This window comes from Barbus barbus (genome assembly GCF_936440315.1).
Source record: "Barbus barbus genome assembly, chromosome: 34".
NCBI classification, from domain to species: Eukaryota; Metazoa; Chordata; class Actinopteri; order Cypriniformes; family Cyprinidae; genus Barbus; species Barbus barbus.
In genome coordinates, this window is record NC_136762.1 from 22,132,490 (window position 1) to 22,157,785 (window position 25,296).

Sequence of the window (25,296 nt, forward strand, 5' to 3'; positions counted from 1 at the left end):
TGCCCTGCCAGTCATTAGACTCCAACGAGTCGCAGTGTCAAGTCACAGACACCACCCTCAATCCAGCGACTGATAATGCAGTAGCAAAGCCTGTACCTGGATCAAGCACAAGCAACAAAGACCAGGACCCACTCCTATGCTCACTGCAAGAGCCTGAATCAAACACAGGCCCCCATCGAGTCATGACTGCAATAGACGTTCAAGGCACATCAGTGTCCGACGCGGCACTAGCCCTGTGGGCAGAGAACTCAGCCATCAGCCTGAAGCTATTCAGCACAGTGAAGCAAAGACATCAGAGCCTACCACATGTCGCTAAGCACAGCCGCTTCCCTCTCAGTCCCTGGGCAACAACCATGGCCACCTCCAAGATCATCTGCGCTCTGGACATACGATGGAACAACAGACAGCTGAGTCACTACTTCCTCGTCATTCCAGATCTACCGCACGACATCTATATTGGAGCGGATATCATGGTCCGGCTCAATGCTTACATTGACACTGTGAACGACGTCATATGGGCTCCTCTGTCACACCAACTGACAACTGCAGTCAACCTCAAGAACCTCCAATCTGGTCAAACCATGCCCGATGCATGCGCTATGATCACGGAGCAAGAAGCCATAATACCTGCCTACAGCAAGAGTGTCAGCGTCCGCCTCAACATGCGACCTGGCCAAACTCTCAACAGTAAGCTAAGCTTCTTCCAACCTTCCAGGACCTGCCTGAAACTAGGACTGACCCTGGAAGCCACACCTCTCATCGAAGTGTCATCTCGTGCTGTGTATGTGTTATTCAACAACTGTACGGCCCAAGACATCCACGTTCCCAAAGCCAATCACCTGGGATGGCTCATCAGCCAGACATTCCATGACTTTGAACTGATGGTACCTGTCATAGGCCCTATACCAGCACATCTAATGCCAGACGAACATGAATACGACGACACCGTAATGTTCACAAAACCTCATGGAATCATTGCCATCACTTCCATTCTGCCGGTGTCCAGAGAAAGCGTCTGTCGATCAGAACTAACAGATGACACTCATCTCGCTGTCTATGCTGTCTCAACACAGCCTGCGATGGAATCACCTCCACAGGTGAACACCGGGGTCCAACGCCCCTCAAATGACTTAACTGCAGAAGAACCCTACACCGGGTTCAACGCACAAATTCAGCAGATCCTGAGTGAGGCGGATGCCCTTCACAACGAAGTGGATCGCCAAGGACTCAAAGACATTCTGCACAAATACCGAGACTCTTTCGCAAAGGATTCTCTGGATTGTGGACGGACCAACATCCACACGGTGCGCATCCCGACAAACCCGAATGCGCCACCCACATTTGTGCGACAATACAAGATTCCAATAGCGTCATATGAGCCAGTGCAAGAAATTGTTGACTCCATGCTGGAAAAGGGGGTCATCCGGCCCTGCAACAGCACATACTCTGCCCCGATATGGCCAGTCCTAAAACCTAACGGCAAATGGCGGCCCACCATCGACTATCGCAAGTTGAATCAACAAGTACCACTGTCACGATGGCCTATGACCCAATTGGATCAAGAAATCCCAAAAATCAAAGGCTCGACGATCCTGTCAACACTGGACGTCGCCTCCGGGTTCTGGACGATCCCTGTCCACCCCGATGACCAACACAAGTTAGCATTCACCTTTGGCAATCGACAGTACACCTTCACACGGTGCCCCTTCGGCTATGCCAACTCACCAGCTGAATTCAACATCTTTCTAAACAAAGCATGCCCTGACGCCAGAGCTAGAGGCAACCTCGTTTACGAAGATGTTTTGATGCAAAGCTCAAGTGTGGAAGACCACTTCAAGGAAATTGATCACGTCCTAAACCAGCTGACAACGGCAGGAGCCAAAATCGCTCTTCACAAAGGACAGTGGTGCAAAACCAAGGTGAACTATGTCGGACTGCTTGTCGGAAGAAACGGCATCGAGCCACAGTCTAACCGCACTCAAGCCATCCAAAGCATAAAAGCGCCGACTAACATCTCTGAACTGCGGAGCTTTCTGGGAGTGTGCAATTACTCGCGACAGTTCATCGAAGACTACGCTGACATTGCCCGACCACTAACCTCCCTCCTGAAAAAGGATGAAACCTTCGTCTGGACGGAAGCCCAGGACACCGCGATGAGCCAGCTCAAACAGCGCCTGTGCTCTGCCCCGTGTCTAGCTTACCCAGACCCCGGAAAAGAATTTTACTTGGATGCTGGATTCTCCAATCATTGCCTCAGCGCAGGCCTATACCAGCTCCATGACAAAGACAAGCGAGTGGTCGCTTATGCCAGCAAAACGCTGCTTTCCCCAGAATGCAAGTACTCAGACTGCGAAAAAGCTTTACTTTGCACTGTGTGGGCTATCCAGCGTTTCTCGAATTACATTGGTGCACAGAAAGTCATCATCGAGACTTGTAACCAACCTGTCACCTTCCTCAACAGTCAACGCATCAGAGATGGCGTGGTGACCAACGCACGCATAGCTACCTGGCTAATGACACTCCAAGGACGAGACGTTGAGGCACGATACGCCCAAAACTACAAATCATCATTGGGCAACGGGCTAGCAGCCTGCCAAAACTGTTCAACGGACACGCTGCACACACCAGCGGAACCCAAAGAACCACCACAACCTCAAATGACAAATCACAGGTACTTCGAGGAGAATGTGTGTGAAGGAATGCCCACAGCATATGTCGATGGCTGCTCCTACAACCACAAGGCCAACTTACAAGCTGGAGCGGGAGTGGTCTGGCTCAACAACGACCCGTGCCCACCGCAACAATTCAACTTAGGCCCTCACTCATCACAATATGCTGAAATAGCAGCCATCCTCATTACACTGCAAATGGCCGCATCCCACAACATCAAAGAATTCCTCATCTGTACCGATTCAAACTACGCCCGTCTCAGCTTCACCTGCCATTTAGCTGGATGGAAACAGAATGGATTCAAGACAGCTAACAACAAATCTGTCAAGCACCAGGAACTCTTCCAAGCAAGCGATGCCATTGTCACTGAACACGACATTATCGTTTATTGGAAAAAGGTTCGAGGTCATTCACGTCAACCAGGACAAGACAAAGACTTCAATGACCAAGCTGATGCCCTCGCCAAAGCAGGAGCATTACATGGAAAGTCCTGGACATTTCAATCCCACCCACCCAACCCAACGGTGGCAGCCATAACCCGCCGCCAGCACGCCACTGGCGTTCGTACCCCCGCCTCCTCCCTCGTTACCCTATCACCTCAGTTCGCTACTGACGATCTGCTCACCCTCCAAACAGCGGATCCAACTCTGCGAACCATTGCGGCTCACATAGCCGATCCATTATCTCATCCTATTTCCACTTCCGACCTAACTGCTTCCTCTGAGCTCCGCACGCTCCACTCAATCAAGCACATGCTGCATCTGAGAGACGGTGTTCTCACATATGTCCCTGAGCCTCTCACTGCGCCAAAGCTCGTAGTGCCTCACGGCCAAAGGGGGATTTTGCTGACACACGCACACGATGCACCATGCGCTGGACACCACGGTGCCAAGGCCACATACGAAACCCTCAAGCAAGTAGCATACTGGCCCGGCATGCAGCAGGACGTAGCGGAATACGTAAAAGGATGCCTGGTGTGTTGCCAGTTCCAACCGGCAAACCCAAACCACCGAGCCCCACTGCAAAGAAAGGGAATGACTTTCCCATGGTCGGACCTCCAAATAGACTGGGTAGGACCCCTGCCACGGTCAACACGGGGTAACAAATACTTCCTCACCGTGGTCTGCGAATTCACAAAGTGGATAGAATGTCTCCCAGCTCCCAACGATACAGCAGAAACAACAGCCTGCCTGTTAATGAACCACATCTTCTCAAGATTTGGACTGCCTTTAAGGGTCAACTCTGACCGTGGAACCCACTTCACCGCTGCAATCATGCAGGAAGTGTGGAAACTCCTGGGCATACAGGCCAAGCTCCACATAAGTTTCCAACCCATGTCCTCAGGGCAAGTCGAACGTGGTAACCGAACAGTGGTCAGCATGTTAAAGAAGTATGTGTCCGCTAATCAAAAGGATTGGGATATCAAACTTCCACTGGTATTGATGGCCGCTCGAGCCACCCCTCACCGGTCCACCGGAGTACCCCCGTTCACATTGATGACAGGGAGAAACATGACGCTACCACTGCATCTGCTGTACCAACCCGGTGACCTGAACCTTGTCACTGCCTACACCACTCACCAGTACCTGGAAGAGTTGCATCAACACCTGAGAGCGACTTTCGCCTTCGCGCAACAGCAACTGCAGCGAAGCGCAGAAGGTCGTAAAGCCTACTACGACCAAAAGGCCTCTCACCATGAGCTCAGTGTCGGAGACAAAGTGTGGTACTACCGCTTTGCCCAACCAAAGCAGAACACTTCCCATCGCCTGGCAAAGAAGTTCTTACCTCGCTGGACGGGACTCCATGAGATAGTAGACAAGCTCTCACCTGTCGCCTACCGAATCAAAATCAGCCAAGGGCGCAACGAGCCAATACTTCGATGGGTCCATCGAAACCAGATAAAGAGGCACCAGAGCTCCAGCCGACTGGCAAAGGGGGAAGATCAAGCCCACTGACACAGACCGACACCCATACGCTCTACATCACACTAACATAATTTCTGTTGTCTAGGAAACATATAGCGACCTCGTTAAACATAACACATACACTCTCTCCTCAGCTGCACTACTAGGGCCAACCTCTAGTAGAGAGGAGTTACTCTACACATGTGACACTCGTTTGCGGCCTCACCTCATTCGGTGTCCTTGTGTCTCTTTGTGTATCTTTTTGTTTGTCGTGTCTCTTTTATGTTTTTCCCATTTTCCTTTTCTCAATCCAATCTCTCTTCTCCTCTAGTCCCCTCATCAGGAAACTCCCTGTACAAATTCCTTAAATCCAGGTCCCGAAATTGAGATTGACTCCCTTTAATAAGTCGTTGTAACTCGTTGCGAGAACCGTGGTCAACCGATCCAGGTGACCGGGCCATTCTCCTCAGTTTAACCATTATCGACGCTAATAACATTTACCGGCTCAAAGAGGTAGTGAATGTGGGATTTTGGCAAGGGAACACCTATGTCAAAATCCACGCTCCTGAAGTCGTTGCGTATCACGATAACAACGAACAGTTGTATCTGGCCCCAAACCTAAAGATGTGTACGCTCACGAAGGACATTCACTTCCTTTGCCCGAGTAAGCCTTTTATCCGCGATAATACTGAGGGCATCTGCGGCCTAGAATCCATAAGGCCCGACACTAGCTGCCCCGCCGAAGCGACACCACGTTCTCAAGTTGAGGTAACGCAAGCCGAAATTATCGGAAACCGATGGCTGGTCAACACCCCAGCGCGAACGGCTACCCTCACATACGATCAACACGACACCGCCACACGCATTATCCTACCTAACCAAACTCTATGGATCACGGTCCCTAAGGGCTCGATCCTCCATATTGACGATTTGGCGTTGTACCACCTTACCGACGACGAGTATCAGGCTGAAATCGAAATCTCACCTTTCTTCAAACAGCACTCCTTCACCCTTGATCCAGAATTGGAAGAAAGGATCAGTGAGGAAGGAACACAACTGATTGATTTAACTCCCGTTGATACAGCTTTAGAAGCTATCGCTCGCCTTCCGCCCGCTGGCGCGCCAATTATTCGGTCTTGGTCTGCCGCTGACACAGCGCTTTGCATCTCTACTATTGTAGGATATGTTGTGACTTTGACCCTGGCCTTCCTCCTACACAAACGAGTGAACGCCGTTCAAGAGTCTTGCAACAAATGCACGTCAGGCGTCCCGCGCATTTTCCGACGTGATAAAACCGACCAAGAACCCGAACCGGAGAACTCACTTAACCTGATTGAGATCACGCCTGTACCGCCTCGTCGAACCCCGGACAACTAAACCAATCAAAATAACCACACTTCTAGTAATCCAGTTGTCTTCTCAAGTTTCTAACCTGTACATTCCAAAATCACCCTGCACCAGGATTCAGTCAGTGATGGAGATGTTGTTTGTGCCTTGTGTGTGCCTGTTCTCCCTGATTCTTGTTCCAGTGCCCGCCGACGTCCACAAACGGGGACCTCACCGAGCAAAGGGGGAATATGTAATGCCTGATCAGGATACACACACATCTAGGTTCAACACATTCCTGATGCAAGGATGGATCAAAGCTCGCATTCCAGCTCAGGAAATTCACGTTTTGTCATTTCGAAAGAAAACAGAAAACTCCCCTTCCCGGAGCCTAAACTTTACGGGCGCCATACTCCCTTGACATTAAGTCGCCGTAAATCCAAGGACGATATCGCAAAGGATGACGTGTTTACGGTCGACTCGAAAATAAAGACAATTTCCAGACTTTCCAAACCAAAGACATTTACGACCCTGCATATCAGCACATTCCAGGAAAACGCGCCGTTTCTGTGGTGCTAGCTAACAAAGGGAACCACACCTTTGAATTAGAAATGAGTCTTAAAAAGGGGAACAAAAGTTATATTCGTTTCTGCTACGGAAACAAATTATACTCAAACAAAAACACTATATACCATATTAACAACCTATATATATATATATATTAAAGGATGTTTTTGGTTTGTGACATTTATAAGCTGGTTGTGTGAACTTATGTAATCTTTTTCATGTAATCGTTTTTATATACCTGATCACTAGTTGTTCATTTCCACATGATTAATATGTGTATTTAGAATTTAAGATGGTTTAATCAATGTATTTTAACCCAGTAATATCCTCTGTGGTCACGTGCATATCAAAATATAGGTGTTTGGTTTCTTTAGAAAGCTAACCTTATGAAGAATATTATGGTTGAATGAAAATGATCCGCTTTATCAACCCGTGGCTACAATAACGGATAGAAACTTGCTTGCAATAATTTGTTTTATGTGATGAATAACTGACCAGATAATGTATGCAAAACACGCAGCTGCGCAGGGCGGGGCTCTGCCCACAAAGACTCTTTCGATTGGACTACGCGCCAAAAAGGGCGGACCTAAATCAGCTCGCTTAAAACGGATGCACGCCCATGAAGTTCGCGCGTGTTGGAGTTTTGAAAACAACAGGAGGACACGCACGCCAGCGAGTCTCTCGTTCTGCTCACGCTGCAAAGCGCTTCTCGCCTCTTAACATCACGGCTGAGTACTGCAAACGACCGAAGAACTTTAACAGTAAACTTCTAAAAAAAGGTTCACCACGTCAGAAAGAGACAACCAACCACTGAAGAGTGCGCTAGTCACACGACCTCCCAAGCAGCCAGTCCGCACGCGATCCGTCTCAAGCTGAACAAAAGGGACGGACTTCACCTTTGGAGAAAGCCTGAACTCTTCCCGAACGCCAAAGACAAAAGTAAGGCAAAATCTCTTTACTGACTGAAACCGGGATTCCTCTCTGTTGCTGTTTAAATATAGCATGGTTCTGTCCATAAGTTCCCTCAGGTTGAAAAACGAGCATTAAGTTAGAACCTAAGACTCTCTTAAGATCCGAACAATTCATTGCAACGTATGTGTGTTTATGTCTGTTTGTGTTGTCTAGTCAGTTAATGTTGTGTTAGAATAGTGAATAAAACTTTGACCTTATTAAGAAATCTTTTGTCTGTGTTATGTGATTTAACATGTCGTAACTATTTGCCAAAAGATTGCGTTACCTACGGCTCATAAACCTGAGAGCTAACGTTAGCTTAAAACTGAGTTAACTAGTTGTTTATTTTTATCGTTGGCCGCGAGTGAAATAAACAAAATTGTTAAAAGATAACTTGCTGTTATTAATGCTTGCTGGACAAGTCGTTAACAAGGCATAAGTTGTACATTCTGATTAATAACAATTAATCATATGAAGATCAACTCTTAAGAGTGATTCCCTAAAAGCTAAATAATAAAATAAATATATATATGTAGGATTCATTTTCTACACCAGTTCCCCCATCGGCTCTGGCTGCTGGACTCCCTACTGCCTGCCTCCTCCCTCCCATCCCTGGCTGCCCATCACCGCCTGCTTCCTTGCCCTTCTGGTTCTGTCCATCTAGCTGCACAGCCATTGTCAGCCTCGTTCACCAGCCTCAGGAGACCCCAGTTAAGTCAGCCTGGCTTCTGCCTTCGTCTTCTTGGAACCAGTCTCCCTCTCTCTCTCACTGTTGCCATTTCCTGCATCCTGGAGTTTCATTACGGAGTTGGTCTACCTCGTAGCTCTTGGACTGTTGCCCTCTGCCTATCTCTCAGAAACCCCTTTCCTAGACGCTTCCTGCTGAGTTGTTCATCTCTGCCACGGACCTGGCTGGAATCTCTCCTGGTTACCCTCTCATACAGTGGCTAGTTCCTGAGTTCCTGTTTTGTGTTTGAGTCTCAATAAATCTGTTATCCCTGCAACTGATTCCTCTTCCTTTACCACCCCTGACATGTATGTTTTTTCTTTCGTACTGTTTAATACTGTATTCAAAACCACAAATGCTTACAGTAAAAAAAGTTGCTTTCGTGTTTACTGTTAATTTTTCAACATTTCTCTGCCAATTACATTCAGTCTTGTACAGAAATGTACATAGGAGCTCATGAAAGAAGAGCTTTAGGATTTGAATAAGTGTGCGTACATGATATATCTAAAATAAATATGATATATGATAAGGTGTGCTTGCAACATAAGACAAATGTCTGCTTTTGAGATGTCATCGTGATATTTTGAACACAGTGCTTCATTTTGCAAAAGATGTGAAGAATTTTGTTTGTGCAATTCTTGGATTTGAGTGTAAAGTTTTAAAAAGAGGCAAAGTTTTGAAACTGTGTGTAAGCAGTTGAAAAAAACTGTAATTAACTCATTAGCTCCTTCATCTGGTATAGTTTGTATGCTACTACACCTTGGCTGTGAACTCTTATCCCTTTTTTGGATTAATTAAAGCCTGTTTGGACTCATCTTTGTCTTCTTCGTCATGTTTAGCAATGTGACAGTTACATGTAAGTTACTCCTTAATTACATATTTCAGCAAATTGTTTCACAAGGCAACAGATTTCCTGTTTCCTGAATGAAAGTTCACTAAGGAAATGTGAAATTGATAAGCAATCTAACAAACCTGCAAGGTCAGCATCTTTCAAATGTATCTTTCATATGGTGAAAACTTGTGCTAACAGCTGGCTGAAACTAAGATCTTGTGTGAAGTGGATAACCAAGGAAATCTCACCTGTAGTTTTTCAATGAGGGGTGAACTCTTTAGCTTCATCTTAGGAGGATGAGGACAGACAGATGACTTCTGCAACAGAAAAATACGTTTCTTCAAAGACATTTGTGATTAGACCATTTTACTTGGATTCCTGGCATTAAGATATAACTAGGCATTTTAACATTAATCACCTACACTCTTAAAAATAAAGGTGCTTCACGATTCCATAGAAGAACCTTTTTTGTCTAAATGGTTCCGTGAAGAACCTTTAACATCTGAAGAACCTTTCTGTTTCACAAAAGGTTCTTTGTGGCGAAAGAAGGTTCTTCAGATTATAAAAAGGTAAGAAAGAGATGGTTCTTTAAAGAACCATTGACTCAATGGCTCTTTGTGGAACCAAAAATGGTTCTTGCATCGCTGTGAAGAACCTTTTAAGCACCTTTATTTTTAAACGTGTATTGATATCTATAACTCAGTTAGTAACTAATGTGTCAATGTTTACATGCTCACCTCTTCATGTTCTTTTTGGCTGTTTATCACCAGAGAACATGGGGGTCTTCTCATAGATATCACCTGCAATTCAGAACCATACTGTAATCTACAATACATGATCACCAGTGGGTCTGAAAATAGAAAATGTTCAACAAGACTTTGACTTTGCAACTGACTCTAGGTGGAATCACCAATTTTGTTAACAGTAGAACTCCTCAGTTAATTTGCAGACCAACATTGACACACATTGCTTCAGAACCATTCCTCAAGGATTTTTGTACCGTTTAATTTAATCGATATATGAATAAACGCAAACATAATTTTGATTAGGAACAACCACGAGACAAACAGAAAGACGTCCGATGTTCCACTACCTCCATGTTTCCAGGCATTGGTAGTGCATAACCTTTGAGTTTTCCAGCCAACTGAGCTACAGATGGCTTGACTGGCGTTTCCTCCTGCAAACAGAAAAGCAGAAACTGTTTGTTTCACTCAAAGGTCTGTTGGATATTCTTTGCAGATGAGCCACAGTATTCTGATCTCACTTTATTGACACAGAACCCCACAGGGCCTGTATTGAAGTTCAGACCGCCAAACACAAGCGAGGAAGCTTGCGGGGGAAAGTACACACCCTACTGCTCATTTTACACATGTGCGTCTTTTTCGGGCCCATTACATAAGACAAGCATGATGCAATAATGGGATCAAAATTCAGCATGTGCTTGTTTTTAATAGACATGTTTTCTTACTCAAGAACAACTGGAAAATGAAAGACCTTTCAAAACTAAGAGATGGTGGCATCATAACCACAGAGAGGGGGTTGGTGGAGAGGTTGGCTATACTTGGAAGAGCACATTACTGCTCTATTTTTGCATTATGCATACTGCGCGTAGTATCTGAATGTACAATTAGCTGTGATTTATATTACATCATCTGATACTTTTATGTTTTAATCAGACTGGCAAGATTTTGGTTTTTCACAAAACAACCTGGAGTTTGAATCCAGGATTTGATTCAGATTTCCATTTCCACTCTCCCTCTCTCTCCCTCCACCTTCCTTTGAGTTCTCCAATGTTCGATATGATTAAGGTAAAAATATATATATAAATTTTACATGATTTTCATTTTATTGGCCTATATAATTTATTTATCAGCTTTATATTGTTCATCAGCTGCACTGCTCTCTGGTATTGAAGCTTATTTCCACCTTATAGCAAAAAATAAAAAAGAAGATTGTGAGAAAGTTTAAATATAAAGTTGCAATAGTGATACATTTATGTGAAGAAAATCACAATTGTGAGATCTAAAGTCATAATTATGAAAAAAAAGTTGCAATTCTGAGATATAAAGTCAAAAGTAGGTTATATAAATTTGTGAACGAAAGATATAAAGTTGCAAAAAGTTGAATTTGTGATGCATTTGATACAAATTCGTTATGGAAAAACAAAGTATCAATTGTGAGATATAGAACCACAATTACAAAAAAAGAAGTTGCAATTCTGAGATATAAAGTTGCAATTGTAAGATAAGAAATCAGAATTAGGATATATAAATTTGTAAAAAAATTCCAGTTATGAAACAAAAACAAAAAAAGTTGAATTTGTCAGATATGTCAGATTTGTCAGAATTTGTTAATAAGAAATACAACGTCACAATTGTCAGCTATACTTTGTAGTATGCAGCGCACTAGTTTTACATTCTGGACACAGCAGCTGTTTTCCACCGAAGAACAAACATGGGTTTATTCTGAGTTTAACAGCAACACAGCTGACCAGCATCACACTTACTGCCTGGGGGAGTCTATCTCATCACAAAGAATATATCAGTGTTTCACTGAAAAGTGAAGAACATTTTATAAAAGCATTTGCCATGGCTGAATCTGTGCTTAACATTATCCCAAAGCATGTTTCAATACCTCAAACACAAGAGTAAGCACTTGTTCTTGGCAAGAAATTATCTTACACTTGCCTTTTTCTCTCTATGTGGCTCTGCCAGACTTTGCAAACTGAAATACATCTCTCCAACAACATTCTTCCCAAATCTCCAAAATATGCACACTTTCTACACTTTATTTAACTAGATTTCCACACACTCGCCTTGCTTCCTCCAGCCTCAAAAGAACACACTCTCTTAATATCACACACTTTCACTGCACACATTTGTGCTTACATGCACAGAAAGAAGACGTGTTTCCCCAAATCCACTTCCCTCCATTTCCTGAAGTTCCTTCTCTTCAACCATGATAAGCAGAATTCCCCTGAGACCACCTACTCCTTGACTCATTATTTTGGCGCCCATGATTGTTAACTCTTTCCTGTCCTTCAAAAACAAAGCCCCTGTGAAAAGGGTAAACTTCAAAACAAGGACAATAGGGGCAGGAATTTGTTTAATGTGTTTTAAACCCACCCTTATTGGTATTTTTGGTAAAGAGGACTTGGAAAAACATCATAATGGAGATCTTTGGAATATGTCATCCATATTAATATATGTTTATGACTTTGTATTTCTTCCACGGAATTAAGGAGATACATAATTTTACTTTAATGTGATGTTTTTTATACATAACGAATGTATATTAATAATAAAATAATAAAGTCGTTTTAATCAAAATATTCAGTTCCAATTAAAACAGTAAAATCTGTTAAACAAAGCAAGACACACAAAATGCATCATTTTACCTACATCAGTAAGCCAGAGAACATTTTAACCCTATGTTTGGATAAATCTTTAAAGTGGGTGGGAATTATGGGCTCGCTTTGGTAGTGGGAGTATAGAAAGCTCTATTTTTGGGTGCTGTGGCCTGAGAAATAAACCACAGACCGGCCTGTGAGGGTCTGGGTCAGTTATACTTGAGTAAAACCATGTCAGAGGAGAAAGCTCATGTGCAGTTTGTGGTATGAGAAACACTGGTTCAAATTTTGTTGAAGCAGTGTATACAGTAAGTACAAAATTGAATTTCTAATGGAAACATATTCATTTTCAGGACTGTTTCACAACAGCAGGTTCATTTTGTGCTTCCACACTGACAGTGTTTCTGCTAAGTAACAAAACTCATAAAGAAAAGGTGATTTCTAGCTACACAGAGTAGGTTTTTCTAAAATAATGGCCTAAAACCTTAATCCATTTTAATCAAAAATGGCATGAGGCTGATTAAATTAAGCCAATTTGCTCATTTTGGGTGAACAAATGCTCTGGTTACTCATGTAACCTCGTTTCCCTGAGATAAGGGAACGAGCATTATGTCTTCATTTTTTATTGACGACTGCTAAAGGGGAGACTCCTGTTTACTCTGTTATTGAAGACTGAATTGTTAACGTTTGTGTAGCTGCACAAACCAATGGCGCTTGAGCCCGCCAAAAAGGGCGGAGCCGACTGCTACATGAGTCGGCTCAGCACGGCATTTCATCAGAATCAACGACTGAAGCGACAGCCATCAATTTGCGTGCAGCTATAGCACGGCCAGTTACGCAACGCTCGTTCCCTTATCTCAGGGAACCGAGGTTACATGAGTAACCGGAGCGTTCCCTATCAAAAGGGAACTCCCGTTGCATCGTCAATTTTTATTGACGACTGCTAATGGGGAACGCATTCAGTAGCGCCTGCTCCGCGAGCTGAGCTCAGGCACGCTCAGAGTGGGCCTTATGCGTCCGAGCTATAAAGAGACCCGAGAGGGATCTGGGGTCTGCTTGTCATAAGCCTTCCCGCCCTAAGGGGGGAAAAGTAAACATTAAACAGATAACACCCGTGTCTGCAAGGCAGGAATGTCCAAACTGTAGTATCTAATAAAGGTAGACGGTGACGGCGGCCGCACAATTCTCCTCAATAGAGATTCCACTGGACCAGGCCCAGGAGGAGGACATTCCTCTGGTGGAATGGGCCCTAACACCTAGAGGGCATTGCACGCCCGCTGAGGCCTAAGCCAGAGCAATAGCATCCACTATCCAGTGCGATAGTCTTCGCTTTGTGACCAGCAGCCATTTAGAGCAGCCTCCAAAGCACACAAAGAGCTGCTCTGTTTGTCTAAAAGACTTAGAATGCTCAAAGTACACTCGTAAGTTAAGTCCCTGTTCACCATCCGCAATGGGGAGGGCAAGAAGGGAGATAACCTGGGCTCTAAATGGAGTTGAGAGCACCTTCAGTACATAGCCGCTGCACGGCTGAAGAACGACTTACAGTCATTGGGTCCAAACTCAAGACAGGAAGCACTGATAGACAGGGCTTGCAAGTCATCTACTCGCTTGACAGATGCTAGGGCCAAAAGCAGAGCGGTTTTGAGAGTCATGATCCTGAAGCCGGCTGTTGAAGCGGCCCAAAGGGAGGGCCCTTGAGGGTCCCCAGGATCATGGACAAGTCCCAAGTAAAAGTGCGTGGGCCAGAGACAGTGGAATGGAAGGACCATGTATTGATAGGCCGCTCCCTCGAAAGTGAATCTCAAAAACGGTCTGTGACAGGGCACTATTCGGATATGAAAGTAAGCGTCTTTCAGATCCACAGACAGAAACCAGTCCTGGGGCTGAATTTGCACGAGGATCTGTCTCAAAGTTAACATTCTAAACGGCCGTCACATGAGAGCCCGATTCAGACGTCTGAGATTGAGAATTGGTCTGCCGTCGTCTTTCTTGGGAACAAGGAAGTTTCTGCTGTAAAAGCCGACTCGCTGTTCACTAAGGGGGACCGTTTCCACGGCACCTTTGCAAGCAGTGTACGTATGTACTCCGGATTGAAGAACATGCGTTGTCCAGTACCGAAGTGTGAATAATACCTCTGAAGCGAGGTGACCTGCGAGCGAACTGGAGCGAGTAACCTCGTTCCATGGATTTTTTAGAATCCATCTTGACACGCCAAGCCAAAAGCCAGGCGGCAAGCGGTTACTTTCCTACTAATGGCAGTTCAAGGCACGGGGTGGGGAACTGGCATTCACAGTTTGAGGAGAGGAGAATTTCTCTAGCAGGTCCCCTATCACAGTGGTAGTTTGCTTGGGCGTGCTCTGAATGAGAAGGACGTGCCCAACTTGTATAGAATTTCCATCCGCTCAGTGTTGAACGGAGGGATGGAGAGCGAGCGTAAACTTACTTCGATGAAGTTCCGGCCTCAGCGAGATCTCATCCTTTCCTTTCCTCTCAAAAGTTTGCTTCGCTAGACTCGGTGCTCTCTCAGTGCGCCTAAAAGATCAAACCGCTCATGGATGAGGGGTGTTCATGATCCTCACGTGTAAACACACCAGCAGATCAAAGTTCTGCATGCATCCGCCTTTAAGGATAAAACCACTCGTGCAACAAGGGGTTAATCCTCACGTGTAAAACACACTGGCGGATCAAGCACTGAGGGGAGAGTGGGCCGCGCGGGAGCTGTGCGAGACGCACTCTCACGATCTGTCTCAGTGAGTGCAGCCTCAGCGTGGTGGTTACCCAGGCGAGTGGTGCACTCAAATCCAAGTGAAATCACTAGTGACAGCCCTTACTCCGATCCGCCTAGAAGGACAGAGCCGCTCGATGAAGCAAAACTGGCAGATCAAAGTGCTGCGGTAAGAGTGAAACATGCGGGATCTGTGCCGACATAAATCACTCATGCCTGATCGCTCAAAACTTTTTTCTCCGAGGTAACTGGGAGAGGAGACACGCGAGAGTTGCGGGGCCATCTTCATTGAAGAAGGGGATCCGTGAGTGATGCAGGGACAAACTCACTCGCGAGGCTGTACTTCGGCTTCTTAATTGCAGAGTCAGCGAAGAGATGGTCTCGTTGCTGAAGGAGAAGATTCTGATGAAATGGTGCACTGAGCCGACTTCTGTGGCAGTCGGCTCTGCCCCTTCTGGCGGGCTTGAGCGCCTTTGGTTATCTGTCGGTATTTCACTCGTACTGCATCGTAAGACGCTTGTATGGGAAAAACTCCTTTTTTCATCTTCACTGAAGCCTTTTCAATCACGCAGTGAAACTGCAAGTCCATTGGCTTTGTGCATTGCTATAAAATCGAACCAATGGCTCAGTGGCGGCGATGAGCGAGCCTATGGCTATGCAGCCCTCCAGAACCCGCCAAAATGCAGGGGGCTTCTGGCTATATAAGCACCCGCAACTCAGATTTCTTCTCTTCAGCGACGAAGATTCTTCCTCACCGACTCTTCGCTGATGCCGAGATGTTCGCCGAGATGTTCTTCACTGTTGAAACGCCTCAGCAGCCGGATTGGCCTCTCGCAGTGCACAGCTCTCCCGTTCTCTTCCTCCCAGGGACCTGCAAGGAAGAACAGCGGGGCAGAGTATTTGAGCGGCCGGAGACGAGCGAACTCATGTCGGTTCAGTGCCCATGTGCTTTGCCGTCACCGCAGAGAGAGGATTCACCAGTCCTCTTCACTCAACCTGATCAGTGTCCCTCTGCGGCTGCGAGCGACATGATCTTGTTTGGTGGGAGTGACGACGACATGGATGACAGCCTTTCTCTGGTGGCTTCGGACGCGGAGGATTTATCGGGCTCTGTGACTGATCCCGCCCTCTTGCCGCCGTCCTCTTCACACAGCGCCAGACTGAAAACGGATGAGAAGGGCGGTCGATGTCTAGCCTGGTAGTGTTTGAACGCCACCTTTGGCTTACGCTGATGGAGATGAAAGAGGCAGATAAAGTTCCCTTCCTCGACGCTTCGGTCTCATCGAACAGCCTGTTTGGGCCAGCTGTGGAGGACTTTGTGGAGCGGTTTACAGAGGTACGGAAGTCGTCTCAAGCGATGTGACTCTTCCTCCTGAAGCGCTCCAGTCTTTCTGCTGCTTCTAGTCACCCCAAGCCTGCACCGACTCAGCAGCCTGCCAAGCCAACGCCGGCCACTCCAGAACCCCGACCTCCTAAGGGTCGGCAGGATAGAGGGCGGTCCAGCTCAGCAAGATGCTACCCCTTACCGAAGCGCCAAGGACCCCGGCCCAAGATCGCCATGGATCCGGCGCCTCAGAAGTCTTTTCTGCCTACCATAAGCGCCCTGCCCTTATGCAGCCAGTCTTTAGAGCCTATTCAAACTCTTGCCACATGGGCCGAGGCCTGGCAGGCCACGTGTGTCAAGAGTGGGTAATGGCTATGGTAAGAGAGTGTTGATCCAACCAACGAGTGTTGATCCTGGAAACAGTAATCAACTCGATGCAGATGACAGAAACTGTCTCAGCGGAACGAGCCATGACTATTCAGCGCCGTGTGGCCTCCTTCAAGGAAGGCACCACCCACTCGCTCAAGGCTTTCCAGAGAATGCTGGGCCTTATGGCAGCAGCTTCGACAGTTCTTCGGTTGGGCCTGCTTCACATGCAACCCATCCAGTTTTGGTTGAAGCAGAGGGTTCCATCTGCGTCTTGGCATCACGGTCGCCATTGCATAACGGTGACTCGGGCCTGTGTATCAGCCCTGAACCGTTGGAGGGACCCCCTCTGGCTGAAGCGAGGTGTGATCTTGGACACGGCACACAGAAGGAAAGTTGTCACGACAGACGCTTCCAACAACGGTAAAGCCAACGGCAAGCCAACCTTCGGTCTTTGGTCCGAGGAGGAAGCGGGTCTGCACATCAACTACCTAGAGATGCTAGCAGTGTGCCGTGCCTGTCAATTCTTTCTGCAGGACATAAGGGGAAACCATGTGCTAGGGATGTGCGATATATCGCATGCGATATGCAACCAGATGCGATATATCGCCCATCCCTACCATGTGCTAGTACGCTCAGACAGCAGGTCCGTGGTGTCATACATAAATCTCGTCTCGAAGCGCCTCTGCACGCTGGCGAAAGACCTTCTTGTTTGGGCTCAGACCAATCTGCGCTCACTGAAGGCGACGCATGTGCTGGGCAAAATGAACCAAGGAGCAGACATGTTGTCAAGGAACAACGTCTCCTCAGAGGAATGGATGCTCCACTCGCTCACGTTTCAGAAAATCTGGGACATCTTCGGCAGAGCTCGAGTAGATCTCTTTGCCTCCGAAAACAACTCTCACTGCCCAATCTATTTCACGAAGAGCACGGATGCCCTGGCCCACGAGTGGCCCAGTCTTCCGCTCTACGCATTCCCTCCAATCGCCCTGCTAACTCAACGGCACAGGCTTCTTCTAATAGCTCCCTTCTGGAGGAACCAGCCGTGGGTGTCGGAACTATTCCAGCTGCTGGAAGCAGCCCCGTGGCCCATTCCCTTGAGACAGGACCTCCTCTCTCAAGCGAATGGCACGCTGTGGCATCCATAGCCCGAGTTATGGGCCCTGCATGTGTGGCCGCTCAACGGGGTGCCTTTTGTCCTCCCAGAGCGTGTCTTAAACACTATGGCAGCAGCTAGAGCTCCGTCTACCAGACCCCTCTATGCTCTGAAATGGTCCATTTTCTTGGCTTGGTGTCAAGACCGCGACTTGGATCCGGTCACCTCTGAGGTATCAGTGGTTCTTTTGTTTCTGCAGGAGATGTTGGATAAACAGCATTCCCCATCCACCATCAAGGTTTACGCTTCAGCCATAGCGGCTTTTCATGCCCCTATTGCTGGTCGTTCGGTGGGCAGAGATAGTGCGGTGATCCAGTTTATACGAGGCGCCAGGAGATTGAACCCTCCTCGCCCTCGTACAGTTCCACCTTGGGACTTACCAACAGTGCTAAGGGCCTTGAGAGGCCCCCCGTTTGAACCATTGCAATCCGTGAGCCTGAGATCGCTCTCATTTTAAACCGCCCTGCTGATGGCACTGGCGTCGGTTAAGCGAGTAGGAGACCTGCAGGCCCTTTCTGTCAACCCTGCTTGCCTGGAATTCGGGCCTAACGACTCCAAGGTCGTCCTGAAACCAAGGCTAACCGAATACGTTTGTGCAGCTACACAAACGTTAACAATTCAGGCTTAAGTAACAGAGTAAACAGGAGTTTCCCCATTAGCAGTCGTCAATAAAAAATGACGACACAACGGGAGTTCCCTTTCGATAGGGAACCCTTCACATCAGCTATATTTAGTGAGATTTACAAATAAATAAATAAATAAATAAGAGAGTTAGCGAGATTTTAGCATAAAACAATTAGCACACTGATATCTGCCCTTGTGACAGCTATGCGCACTTTAGCATTACAACTTTAATGTATTTTCTATTGAAACTTGTATGTCATGCATTCAAATATATTTGTTCTTACACATTTTCAATGATGAAGCACAACAAAAGGTTGAAAAAAAACAATGACTTAAAATGTATTTTAAAGTAAAACTTCTAAATTATTATTACAAAGTGCACCTATAAGAATGTGTTAAGAAAAATAGTCAGGATAGTGTACTCTCCTTAAGTACACTTAAGTGACCTTTTATTTAATCAATATTATATTATCTGTAAGTATAGGTTTTTAACTGTATCTTTAAAATTTGATGTAGACTACAAGTGCACATTCACAGTACTTGTAATACTTTAAAGCACCAGTACATAAATGGTTTACCAAAGAACCAGCAAAGTTCTTAATGAAGGTATCAGACTGTAAATCCCTTTTAGTTCTAACCAAACCTTTATTTATAAAGGAAAACCACAACGTCTCCCACAGGGCCGTCCTACTTGAGCAGATGTTTTTCTGACTGGCAAAACTAGCGACCAAATTACAGTCAAAAGAGGATCCAACAGCAAAACTGATCCAGAGACAGCTGAATTTATGGCTCCAGAGCACCAGACACAACATGTGTCATATCTCAAATTATCATCTTCCTTTGGAAGGGCGTAAATTAGTGCGAGAAAAACAAAATTGCCTATGGTTTTGTAAAATCTGCAGACAATATATTACATTTTACGCTGTAAACAGTGAACTATCATGACAGCAGTAAACCACTCCAATCTTTGCATTACAGTGATTTTACCACTGTTCCAGTTAACCCTATAGCCCAGTAACTTCCATTGAGATAAATGTGAATACTAATGGATCTTTTTCTCCAAGTATTGTAAACCTGTTTTAAAAATCCTGTTGTAATTCTTTGACAAACCTTTGACTACCATGAAAAAATAATACTTATCATCACACACCACAGTACCACCACAGTACTGTTGCACCTCTAATCATGTACAAGAAAATTTGACAGCTGACCTCTTGGTACAACTTTGATGCTTCTCTTAAAGAGAGTCTTTGTCATGGACTGAACACTATCAGTAGACACATGATGCACATGATGCGATTTAATTTAATTCATGCTTTCTGTACCTCTGAGAGTTCAGCCAAGGTTCAAACCTATTTGGGGTCATGAGTACATCCACTATGTATGAGGTAAAAGGAAAAAGATTGAACATAAACAAAAAACGGGGGGATTGGTAATTTGGACTCATTCTCTCTTGAATGGTCCTGCCAGCTAAGACTCAAATAATACGGTCATTCCACGTCTCATTAATATGAGAACAGGCGAGTAAGTCTCCATCTCAGCCATTCCAGGAAACATTTTTACATCATCGGAAGATTACACTTTTCCACTGCCTTCACCGGCCTTTCACGCACACAGCTTGTGTTTTTACAAAGGTTCTCTGTGTGCTACATCACTCAAAACAATGGGAGAAACAGCTACCATATCATGAGGCCTGACAGGAGGGAACATTATGACATAGACTAGGTGTGCACCAAGAATTAATACCACTGTTTGACAGTAAAGCAAAATGCAGTAAGACCAGTTGTATAATAGTGAAGATAAGCTGGACAGGATGTTTATTCTTTATTTATTACATATCTACAGCTTCAAAATAGATTGTATGCAAAGTTATTTGGCTAGTGTTAAGGCCTTCTGTACGTGTGTGGTCCTAAAAGTTTACAAACTAAATTCACATATATGAAAATCATTTTTTTTTCTTCCAAAAAAAATATTGATGATCTTTTTTCAGTGACATCTACAAAAAGGCAGTTAAAACGCATTTGTTCTGTTTCAAAACCTAGTTAGCCACAAACCAGGCTCCTTCCTTACGGTGCGGTAGCATTAGTGACGTTTTAGTGAAATTACATTTACGCATTTATCAGAAACTTTTATCCAAAGCGACTTACAATGCATTCAGGCTAAACATGTTTTTTTTTATTCAGTAAATTTCACAAGCAAAAAAGTATTCAATGAATGATCACCGCTCATAAAAAAGTCACCATCAAACCAAGCAGATTTCTGCTGGTAATGCAACAAATTCACAAGACCAACTTGACAATGAGCAAAATCTGTCTGGAACGCCCTCACTCAAAACTCCCGATCGTGTAGATTCCTAAAATTGACTTGATATGGCCCACAAAATTTTGCAGAATAAGTATGCCTAACTAAATCTTTAGGCAAATAGCAGTTAAAACAGGATGATTTGATTTTCATCTTATTTTAGGGTTTGATATTAGCATGTTGTTAAGCTAAAGGCACAATACTCTAACAAGCATAAAAGTACGTAACAAAAATAAAGAATTTGTGAATATCACTGAACTTTATTTAATGATAAATATTTTAATAAAGATTTTACTTTGTACTTTAAAGATAGCTGTCAGATTTTTCATATTATTCACAATTTTGGTCTGAGCTGTTGTTGTAGTCCTTGAGACTTTTGAAAGTCTTGGTCTCAGAATTTTATTTCAAGACAACTGTGGGGATATCACTAAATTGCTGGTGCGTGTCTGATTTATTTGTTAACCTCATTAATGTGATTGGATGAAACTTCCCGCTTCAATCAATAACTTATTTCTAATTTTATTTATTTTGTTGCTGTTGTACTAGGTCAGAATTTAGTGGGGAATTGTCAGAAATTGCACCAAAATTAATGTAAATGCCCAAACAGATATGATTGCAAAAAAGTGCTTGTATGATATCTTGTTTTTAAATTATAACATATAAAATCAAGCAATATCACAAGAGCAAGAGAACCATTTTCACGAATATAAGCACTACTGCAAATATTATATTGATTTTATACAAACGTTCAACAAATAAGTTAAGTGAATTATATTTTAGACACAATTTTAAATTAAACAATTTTTAAAATAAAAAATAAAAACAATGTAAGTTGTTTTTGCTATTTCGCAACTAAATTAAACATACCCATAGCAGAACTGTTGTGCTTTTCCGAGCAACACACAGTGGTATTTTGTTCCCTATCTGTCGGTCACTACGAGTTATGTCGTGACGACATAGGGGATTTACTTGGAAGCCCCAATCATCTCTGACTTAAGAGAAAACGCCAATGAAATTGGCTAGTGGATTTTGCATACCTGAGCCACTCCCCGTGCATACGGGTATAAAAGGGCGACAGGTGCATCCACTCATCCGATTTTTGCTTCGGAGCCGAGTGGATGAACGTGTTGATCTCCACAAAGCCATTCATCATCTGTCTGGAAGCTGTTCTGGTTGGCGTTACGGTGCGAACAGCGGTGTCCTGTCTGCAGCGATTCCCCTGGGCACTTCAACTGAAAGAGCAAATTTCCTAAAAGAGCAAATCATGGTCGGTTCACGTCTTTTTAAAGACGCTGTTCCGGCCGTGTCCTCTTGGTTGCGGTCGTTTCCTGTCCTCCGTAAACAGCCACGATCGTTGTCTTCAGTGTCTGGGGCTCCAGCACGCTGAAGCTGCGTTCGTGGATGGTTTATGCGTTCATTGAGCGTGTAACCATAGCAGCGCTGCGATCGCGCCTCTCTCTCCTCACGGGGATGGGAGGGGCCCCCTCTGTCACTACCCGCGCTGGCTTCTCTGCCACGAGCAGAGAACCATCGGCTAGTGCTCTGGGCGATCTGAGGGTTACAGTGAGAGCCTTCCGCCGGGCCAGTCCCCACGGACCTTTCACTCCTCCTGCAGCAGCTGTTCTGTGCGGCTCCCCGGTGATTCTGCTGTGCCGTCTCACGGCGTGCCCAGCAGTTTCATTCGGCGCGCCGATAGAGGATTAGATGTCGATCGCGGCATCGGGGGATGGGCAATCGTCCTCTGAGGATGAAGGTTCGGCGCAGCTGCGGGGTTCGCGGCCGCCGCCGAATCGGACCCAGAGTTGACGGCCGTGCTTTCCCGGGCCGCCGCGAGATCGGGCTGGAGGCGTGCACACCTCTCAGTCCTGAGCCCTCGCGGTGAGATGATTGGCTCCTCGGCAGAGGCTGTGGCTCGCGACCACGCCCTGCCCTGGTTCCTTTCTTCCCGGAAGTGCACGAGGAGCTGATGAAGTCGTGGACGGCCCCTTTTTACGGCCAGAAGCGGCGCGTCTGCCTCCTCCATCCTCGCTACCCTCGATGGCGGGGCGGCTAAGGGTGACGCTGACATTCCCCAGGTGGAGAGAGCGGTCGCGGTGCACTTGTGCCCGCGAAACGCCGCCACTTAGGGGAGTCGTTCGCGCCTCCCGTCCAAAGCCTATAGGCTGATGGCCGTTCTCGGCCAAAGCTTATAGTGCTGCGGGCCAGGCCGCCCCTGCCCTGCATGCCACGGCTATCCTGCGAGTACACAGGCCAAGGCATTAAATGCACGAGGGTAGTACCAACCCGAGGTTGACGCAGGAGCTGCGCTCAGCGACTGGCCTTGCCCTACGGGCAACGGAAGTCACAGCGCAGTGCCTCGGGAAGGCGATGTGCACACACTTGTGGTCCAAGAGTGCCGTCTGTGGCTCAGCCTGTGGAGAGGGGCGAAGTCGACAAAGTACACTTTCTCGAACGCTCTTGTCTCCCAGGCTGGACCGTTCGGCGACACTGTCGAGGACTGTGCCCAGCAGTTCTCGGCAGTACTGCAGCAGACCGAGGCTGTCCAGCACATCTTGCCCCGGCGTGATGCACCGCTCCGCCACAGGGCAAGCCCCAGTCTGCTGGTCACCGTGGGCGCCCTCCTGTGTCCCTTTGAGCTGCTCCGCCTTGTGCTGGGGCGTCGAGCCTCTTGCAGGAGCGTGGCGCCCCCCCCCCCCCCCCCCCCGTGTTCCAACTGGCCCCGATATCGTCCAAGGAGGCGATAAAACGGCCCTGACACGGGCAACCCGGAGGTGTGGGAAGCTGCTCTATCTCAGGAGATGGCGGGATCAGCGCCGCTCCTCCCCCGAAGGAGGGTTGGGGGGAGAATCATTCATTCTGTTCCGCCGCTGGCTCAAGAAAGCCAGCGGTACCCACTTTGTCAAAAGAAGAGCAATTTCCTTTTTCCCCGGGTTATCAGGTTCGCGGGTTGACAGTGCGCGACGCACTGCCTCCTCACTCTCGCCCGCGACCCATCTTGCCAGCGGCCAAGAGAGTGCGGTTCGGGGACGCAGTGCCTCCCCACGCACCTCTAGCCAGTCCCCTTTGGGACCTAGGGAGTTCGGTAAGGATGCTTCAGAACGCGCTGCCTTCTGTACTATCCAGCCCTACTCCTCTGCGCTGCACCACCGCAGGTACGTCGATTGTGCCGTTGGAGCCCCTTGCATGGCGTCTGGAAGCGTGGCTTGCGCTGCCCAGCCCGTCTCGGTGGCTCACGCGCACAATTCGACTCGGCTATGCGATTCAGTTCGCCAGGCGACCTCCCAAGTTCAGCTGCGTTCTCGAGACCTCAGTGGTAGCTCGGAACGTTCCTGTCTTGCGCGAGGAGATTGCTGTCCTCCTGGCAAAGGATGCAATCGAGCCGGTCCCTCCAGCCGAGATGAGGCAGGGGTTTTACAGCCCTTACTTCATCGTACCCAAGAAAGGCGGTGGTCTTCGACCAATCCTGGGGTGCAATCCCCAGGATTGGTTTGCAGCGATTGACCTGAAGGATGCTTACTTTCATGTTTCGATCCTTCCGCGACACAGACCGTTCCTACGGTTTGCGTCCGAAGGTCGGGCATGGCAGTACAAGGTCCTCCCCTTCGGGCTCTCCCTGTCTCCCCGTGTCTTCACGAAGGGCGTTGAAGGCGCCCTTGCCCCGCTACGGGAAGTGGGCGTCAGGGTCCTCAACTACCTCGACGACTGGCTCATTCTGGCCCAGTCCCGAGAGCAGTTGTGCGATCACAGGGAGCTGGTGTTACGGCACCTCAGCCAGTTGGGGCTTCGGGTCAACTGGGAAAGGAGCAAGCTCTCCCCTGGGCAGAGAATCTCTTTTCTCGGTGTGGAGTTAGACTCGGTGAGTAGGACGGCGCGCCTCATGGACGAGCGCGCCCAATCAGTGCTGAACTGCCTGAGTTCCTTCAGAGGCAGGACTGTGGTGCCACTGAAACAGTTTCAGAGGCTCCTGGGGCATATGGCATCCGCAGCTGCGGTCACGCCGCTCGGATTGCTTCATATGAGACCACTTCAGCACTGGTTGCACTCCCGAGTCCTGAGGTGGGCATGGCGCCGCGGTTCACTTCGGGTGAGTATCACGCGCGAGTGTTGCCGCTCCTTCAGCCCCTGGACGGACCGTGCTTTTCTACGGGCCGGGGTGCCCTTAGAACAAGTGTCCTGGCATGTTGTTGTCACAACAGATGCCTCCAGTACGGGCTAGGGCGCTACATGCAACGGGCAGGCAGCCTCGGGGCTCTGGACAGGGCCTCGACTGCTTTGGCATATCAATTGCCTGGAGCTGTTGGCAGTGCATCTGGCCTTGCGGCAGTTTCGGCCACTGCTGCTAGGCAAGCATGTGTTGGTCCGCATGGACAACACTGCGGCTGTGTCGTACATCAACCGGCCGGGAGGTGTACGATCACGCCGCATGTCACAGCTCGCCCGCCATCTCCTCCTCTGGAGTCACACGCAGCTCAGG

At 47.0% G+C, this 25,296-nt stretch overlaps 1 protein-coding gene across 2 annotated transcripts in view; it reads right to left on the reverse strand.

The window, feature by feature from the left end:
* Nucleotides 1-25,296, reverse strand: part of LOC306853841 (capZ-interacting protein-like) — a 56,173-nt gene that overhangs the window by 24,821 nt on the left and 6,056 nt on the right. The window contains exons 1-4 of one of the 2 annotated variants that reach the window (XM_079391492.1): nt 11,665-11,847; nt 10,071-10,154; nt 9,715-9,777; nt 9,226-9,294 (exon numbers count right to left, since the gene is read on the reverse strand). In XM_079391492.1, coding sequence (XP_079247618.1) covers nt 9,226-9,294; nt 9,715-9,777; nt 10,071-10,154; nt 11,665-11,712 — 264 coding nt within the window. In that variant the 5' untranslated portion in view covers nt 11,713-11,847. Of the gene's footprint in view, nt 1-9,225; nt 9,295-9,714; nt 9,778-10,070; nt 10,155-11,664; nt 11,848-25,296 lie in introns of those variants that run through there. The other variant, XM_079391493.1, reaches the window with a different exon arrangement.